This window comes from Myotis davidii, unplaced genomic scaffold (assembly GCF_000327345.1).
Source record: "Myotis davidii unplaced genomic scaffold, ASM32734v1 scaffold239, whole genome shotgun sequence".
NCBI classification, from domain to species: Eukaryota; Metazoa; Chordata; class Mammalia; order Chiroptera; family Vespertilionidae; genus Myotis; species Myotis davidii.
The window spans coordinates 1-7,627 of NW_006290019.1; the positions used below are offsets into that span (position 1 = coordinate 1).

Consider the following 7,627-nt stretch of genomic DNA (forward strand, 5'->3'; position numbering starts at 1 on the left):
CTGAACAATAAAGATATAATTTAAAAAAAATAATAAAACAGAAAAAAAAACGCATGAAAGAAACACCCAACATCATCAGTCATTAGGGAAATATAAATCAAAACCACAATGAGATACTCTCTAGCATGTCTATAATAACAAAGACATGTAACAATAAGAAGTGTTGGCAAGAATGTGGAGAAATTAGAATCCTTATACACTGCTAATGGGAATATAAAATGATACAGCCACTTTGGGAAATAAGTTGGCTATGTTTTAAAGGTTAAACATAAGCTGACCATATAAGAAACCTATCCAAGAAGAGTGAAAACTTATGTCCACACAAGTCTGCTTGGATGAGCAAGTTCATTTGTCACACTAACCAAAACCTGGCAACAATCCAAATATCATCCACAGGTGAATAAGAAAAATGTGGCATATTCATAAAATGCCACACTATTCAGCTTTTAAAAGAAATAGAATATGGATGAACCTCAAAAACATCATGGACAAAGCAGACACAAAAACTGCATATTATATGATCTCTTTTATGAAATGTCCAGAAAGGCAAATTCATAAACACAGCAAGCACATCAGTCTGGTGTTTCCATGGAAGCACGCACTGACTTCACATGGGCGTGAGGGAAACTTTTGGGTAATAGAAAACGTTCTAAAACTGGACTGCTGCTGTGAAATGACATATTTATTGAGAATTGGTAACCTGTATATTCACAGTGGGTGGATTTATGGCAGGTACTGTAAGTTATTGCTATACTACCACAGACGTGTCAAAGGTGCCAGAGTAAGGGATAAAGGGAATCAATTCTGCCTGTATAACTGGGCAGAGAGGGACAGTGAGGCAGAAAGGATCACACAGATTTATTTCTTCAGCAAATATTTATTGTCTACTTTGTTCTAGGTGCCTAAAATTAATATTAAAGCATGGGGTGGTTCACCAGGAGAGGAGGGAAGGGCACTGACGCACAGGACCCAGGATGTGCCATCGCACGGCTAGGGATGTGGTCCCAGTGTTCAGGGAGCCCTACTGCTGGAGGTACACAGAAGGATGACCGGGGATGGCCATTAAAAGGTCAAGGTGAAAAATCATAAGTGACATTCACTGTTTCATTTAATTATTTGTAAGACATAGGTATTTTCATTGGTATAGATGAAACTGAGGTTATATAAAGCATTTGCCTTCCCAAAATGAGTCCTGTAACAGTATCTACTGATTGTGGTGGTTATGGGAGTCACAGTGCCTGGCATGTACTAAGTGCTGTAAAAACATTTGCCATTATTTTTATTATTACTATGATGGTGTCATAGGGTCTGTTTATTAAATTTTTTTTTAATATATTTTATTGATTTTTTTACAGAGAGGAAGGGAGAGAGATAGAGAGTTAGACACATCAATGAGAGAGAAACATCGATCAGCTGCCTCCTGCACATCTCCCATGGGAGATGTGCCCGCAACCCAGGTACATGCCCTTGACCGGAATCAAACCCGGGACCCTTCAGTCCGCAAGCCGACGCTCTATCCACTGAGCCAAACCAGTTTCGGCCTGTTTATTAAATTTTACAGACTACCCAGAAAGCTATCCACAATGAATCAAGAGATATAAAAAAGATGTGCCTTCTTCTTTTGCAGGAACAATACATGGGGTGTGTTGCTCACCCTCACAGCATGGACTCAGACACTGCAGCTCTCTCTTTTCCAGAAATACCTTTATAGCCCTTCCTTAAACTGTCTAAAGCTCTCTTCCTTAGGACACCAATTTCACAGTGCAGACAAAGGGGGGACTGCCCTGGCTGGTTTGGCTCAGTACATAGAGCGTCAGCCTGGGGACTGTAGGGTCCCAGGTTTGATTCCAGTCAAGGGCACATGTCTGGGTTGCGGGCTCAATCCCCAGTAGGGGGCATGCAGGAGGCAGCCGATCCATGATTCTCTCTCATCATTGATGTTTCTATCTCTTCCCCTTCCTCTCTGAAGTCAATAAAAATATATTAAAAACAATAATAACAGGGGTTTCCATGAAGGTTAAACAAGTTAACTCAGAAGGCATAGACTGCCCAAACTGTGAACACCTCAAAGTTCTGCAGGACTGGCTTTCTACTGGCTCCTGAGAGAGAACCTGAGCCCTTGGACTATCCTGCAGAGAAGAGGGATTTGTATGCTAGAGGCTCTGGGCCATGCACCAGACCATGCACGCCAGCAAGGTGAGTTATGGTGCATGCCTGTTTTCCTAGGCCAGAGGTCTCAGTTTGATCGCTGTGGGGCTGGAGATTGAGTTGCTGAGGTCAGCCTCATGGGCACTGCACATCCATGCAATAAGACACCCCAATATAAACCCTGGACACCAAGGCTCAGGTGAGCTTCCATGGTTTGCAACACTTTGCATGTGTGGTCACACACTGTCACTGGGTGAATTAAGGGCATTCCCATGCAACTCAACTGGAAAGGAATATGTTAAAGTTTGTGGCTGGTTTCTCCTGGGCCTCACCTTAGGCATCTTTCCCTTTGCTCATCGTTGACTGTATCCTCACCGTAACCGTGAGGAGAGCAGCTTTTTTAAAGTTTTGTGAATATCTCTAGGGCATCATCAAGCCTGAAGGTGATCTTGGGGACCCATGAGGGAAAGTGCTCACAACAGCATCTGGCATCTAATGAGCATTCTACAGGGAGTTCCTATTGCCAAGTGCAGAGAAGCCATTTAAAAGACCTGAGATAGCTAGACAGTGCTATTATTTGTGTCAACCTCTTATCTCAATTTTTTCATTTTCTAAAACATATATTTTTTATTGATTTCAGAGAGGAAGGAAGAGAGATGGAGAGATAGAAACATCAATGATGACAGAGAATCATTGGCTGCCTCCTGCACATCCCCTATGGGAGGGGGCGGAGGGATCAAGCCTGCAACCCAGGCATGTGCCCCTGGCTGGAATCGAACCTGGGACCCATTAGTCCTCAGGCTGATGCTCTATCCACTGAGCCAAACTGGCCAGGGCTCTTATCTCAATTTTCACAGCAGGTTGGCGCTGAGATGATAAACAAGCGCATGCTTGTTCTTTCACCTTGAGCCTGAAGCACACTGGGCTTCATGGCAATGCTTGCGTCAGTTCCTAGCGTGTTCTGCTCTAGCCAGTGAACAAGACTAAGTGAATGAAGGTCTATTTAACAGACAATAGCTGACAGTATTCAGATTGGAAATGGTAACACACACAACGGAGATCTCACAATATAATGCCCACCTTTATTTCCTTTATGTTCGGAAGTGATGCATTTAGAAATTCCTCAGTTAATCTCTTCCAACTGGCAGCTTTACCAAGATCAGAATGAATGATGAATTTTTCATAAATTCTAAAACATATTTTAAAAAATGTACTGATAGTTAGAAAGTTAAATAAAAAGATCTATAAAAATACATATATTTTGAATATGTACATATACTCATATATATAAAACTGACTTACCCTTCTATTGTCTTTTCTACTTTGTGACTGTTGACATCCAAGAAACGATGAAATCTAGAAGACAAAATGCAATTCTTACATCAATCCTGTCATCTAGCTAAGCAGACCGGTATCACTGCCCTCCATGTCTCCGAACACCCTGCACTCAGCTGCACTCAGCAGTGCACCTCTCTCGCTTTTTCACCTCCGCCATCCGAGCAAACAGCCACACATCTCAGAGAGTGCTCAAATAGCCTTCCAGAATGCAGGCCATCCCAAGTCACCCCCACCCTGTCCTCTGGATCCTCTGTCTTCCCATAATGCCCTGTATTTAAGCCCAGCACAGCACATCCTATACTGTTCCGAATTTTTTTATGCTATAATGAAGCCCAGGGAAGAGTCGGGATCCCCTCTCTTAAATCATAAAATGAAATACAAAGGAAACCAAGTATACTGAAATACAGTTGTGAAGTATTTTTAAAAGTCTGTGATAAGTAAGAAACATTCCTTTTTAAAGTATTAAGTAAGATCTAGCAGTGGGTCCATAACTACCATTAAAGTGAGACATAAATAATATTAGAAATATCTGCAACTATAATAGGATGTGAAATGTGATTTCTAATAGTGACACACTTATAGGTAAGCTAATATTGTTTGTTGCTTTCATTCATAATTGAAAGAAATGCTACTTTTTAGTTAAAGGTTAGTGTGAACTTTTTCTTGTCCAAATTTAGAACCTGAATTCTATCCTCAGGCCCTCATGTTAAGAACCCCTATCCTCATCATATATAATTAACTTTCATTTCTTTCTTCCTTAAGGACAGGCACTACATTTCACCTCTCTCTGAAGTTCTAGGGCCTACAACATGGCCACAATTTTAAAAAAGAAAATGCAAATTGTTCATATTTCTGATGGATTAAAGCATCATAAAATTACTAGAGGCCCAGTGCACAGATTCATGCACATTGAAAGGAAATAAATTAGAAGGTGACCGGAGGGGTGAGAAGGGTTGGACACGCCCTGGAGCCAATCTCCCTTGGTCCCTTTCCGGCTGGCCACACCTGGGGCCATGGCTCAAAGAGCGTCTGCAGAGTGAGCAGGGTCCCTTTGGCAGGTGGGGTCCCTTGCCCTGGCCTGTGGGGATCGGGCCAAAACTGGCAGTCAGATTTCCCCCGAGGGATCCTGGAGTGTAAGATGGCACTCTGCAAAGTTGCTGTCGCTCGGCAGCTCCTGCGTTGAGCATCTGCTCCCTGGTGGTCAGTGTGCATCATACCTGCCAGCTAGTTGGCCGGTCGCTTAGCCTTTTATATATATAGACAGTGTAGCTCACTGGCTCTTGTTTTCCACTTTTTTAGTATCAAAGCCAACAATCTGAACTTTGAAGTAAATTGCACTACTAAATAACATTAATTCTATCCCCTAAATGGCTGACTGGAACACTAATTCACCTATTATAATTTAGTTGCTTACTGTATAAAAGGAGGTAGTAACTTCTTAGTCCTTTCCCAACTCTAAAATGATGTCATCCATCTACTTACTGCCATTTAGAAAGATTAATAGAAAAATTATTTTAAATACACATTTTAGTTTCTGTCCTTGCAGTGTTATTTACAGTAACAAAGATAATGGAAGCAACCCAAGTGCCCATGGATAGATGATTAGAGAAAGATGTAGCACATATATACAATGGAATATTACTCGGCAGTAAAAAAGAATGAAATCTTGCCCTGTCCAGGTAGCTAGGTTAGAGTAAGGTAGTGAGTTCAATCTCTGATCACATATAAGAAGCAACCAGTAAATGCATAAACAAGTGGGTCAACAAATCAATGTTTCTCTCTCTCTTAAAAAGAAATCAATAAAATAAAATAATGAAATCTTACCACTTGTAACAATAGCGATGGACCTAGAATGTATTATGCAAAGTGAAAAAGTCAGACAGAGAAAGACAAATACCATATGATTTCACTTATCTTTGGAATCTAAAGAGCAAAATGAACAAATAAAATAGAAACAAACTCAGACAGAGAACAAACTGATGTTTGCCAGAGGGGGATTGGGTGAAAAAGGTGAAAGGGATTAAGAAGCACAAATTGGCAGCTATGAAATAGTCACAGGGATGTAAAGTACAGCATAGGAATCCTATATAATAAAAGGTTAATACGCAAATCAACCGAATGACCGGTTGCTATTACGTGCACTGTCCACCAGGGGGCAGATGCTCAATGCAGGAGCCGGGCTCATGGCTTCAGGCTTGTGATGGTGGCGGGAGCCTCTCTGCCTCCCCGCATCCCCTGAGGCCCCTGGACTGCGAGAGGGCGGAGGTCCGCTGAGGACCCGGGAGTCCGCCTCTAGTCTAGTCAACACCATTGTAATAACTATGCACGGTGCCAGGTGGGCACTAAACTGACGGGGAGATCACTTTGGAAATTACACAAATACCTAACCACTTCTAGTATGCTGTACACTTGAAACTAACAATATTGAATGTCACCTGTAATTGAAAAATAAAAATAAGTGGGGGGAGGAAGAAGAGGTAATAAATGGTGACGGAAGGAGACTTGACTTAAGGTGGTGTATTACAGAATTGTACACCTGAAACCTACATTAGTTTACTAACTAATGTCACCCCAATAAGCTCAATAAAAATAAAAAAGAAAAGCAAAAAATAATTCATTCAATCTGTAAGAAAAACATTCTGTTAAGTTACATCTAAGAACTGAGTTTATTATTTTAGAAACTTGGCGGGCTTTTACCTCGTTGTCTATTCTCATTGTAAACTAAGTAGGAACTTCATGTATGATCATTAAGGTTGAAACTCAAGATCACTGATTTTGAAAAACTGTTCAGTAATTCAAGATTTCTATTGAAATTAGAAAGGAAATAAATGAAATTTCGCCGGAACCGTTCCGGATGCTGGGATGAGACGCGGACAAAACCGCCGGCCCTCCTTCCCCGGCCCGCGCCCCACACCTGAAGTTGGACCAGGCGAAGTGCAGGCAGAGCTGGAAGTTGGGGTCCACGTCGTCCCTGAGGCCCGCCACGTGGCGCACGAGCTCCCGCACGTCGCGCTCCAGCTGCGGGTTGAGCCGGCGCCAGGACGGCTCTGGCCGCGCCATGTTTCTCGGCTCCCCGGCGCCAAGTACCCTCGGGGGTGGCACTCGTTCTCGCGAGAGTTCTCTCCGCCACAGCATTTCGCGTTAGAGGCTGCTCTCGCGAGAGTTCGTGCCCCACGGCGTGTGGTGTGGGAAAGGCTGAGGTTGCTATCGCGATAGGCGGGCGGGTCCTCGCTGGCGGCTGCAGGGTGTGTGTTCCAGTCTCCCCGCGTCCAGTTAGGAGCGTCCTCGGGGAGGTCGCCGCTTTTGTCCATCGGATTAAGCCAGTCCCTGGGTGACCGTGGTTGGTTTCACTGCTGCTGCTTTGAGAGCCGCTGGTAGTTGTCATTCAGTGTCCTCCACCTGCCTCCTCAGGCGCCTTGGCGTGCAGCTATGGAATAGTCACCGGGATGTAAACTACAGCATGGGGTCCTATATAATATTCCTACATAATAAAAGGCCAATTTGCGAGGTGCCCTCTCCCAGCGTTTTCCCCTTGGAGGGGACGTTCCCTCCGCGGGATCGCGGCACTGCAGTCAGCGTGGCGGCGCCGAGCGCTGCGCCTCCTGGTGGCCGGAGAAGGTCTTATTCACCCTGAGCCAAAGCTGTCGTCTTTGCTGTTCGTAATTAAAACTGTACCTTTAAATTTTGTTAATTATTGCGCATAACCGTTCTGAAACCTATTACATTGACCTTTATTTTTTCTTTTAGGGAACTAGGTTTTCGTGTGGTTTATTACACTGCATTCCTGTAGTTATGTGACAAGATAAAAATCCCAAGACAATCTAAAAAGCAAGCATGTAAAACTCAAAGGCTAACTGGCCAAATAATGTTTAAGTTTATGTGGGCTGCAAAAAAACAAAAGCTTCATTTTTCATAGAAACATAGGTTTAATTCGAAAAGTATGCTGTACAAACGAAAAGAACAAGAGCAATGATAAAATTAATGTTTTCTTCCTGACGCTTGGCATCGCTTCTCTGCTACTCTCTTTCCTACTTCGGGGAAATCTTGTTCGCAGTGATCACTTTCAAAACTGACCCCAGGTGAGCGTCGGTAATTCTGGATCTGACAGGAGACATATTTCTTTTCATAATTGTAATAACTG

General features: G+C 43.1%; 1 protein-coding gene across 1 annotated transcript; it reads right to left on the bottom strand.

The window, feature by feature from the left end:
* Positions 1-3,020: 3,020 nt before the first annotated feature.
* Positions 3,021-7,178, bottom strand: LOC102762062 (gamma-tubulin complex component 5). The gene is made up of 3 exons (XM_006762720.2): positions 6,401-7,178; positions 3,451-3,504; positions 3,021-3,337 (listed from the first exon to the last, which is right to left on the bottom strand). Exons 1-3 carry the CDS (start codon positions 6,619-6,621, stop codon positions 3,211-3,213), a joined length of 402 nt encoding a protein of 133 aa, XP_006762783.1. The 5' UTR covers positions 6,622-7,178; the 3' UTR covers positions 3,021-3,210.
* Positions 7,179-7,627: the final 449 nt, after the last annotated feature.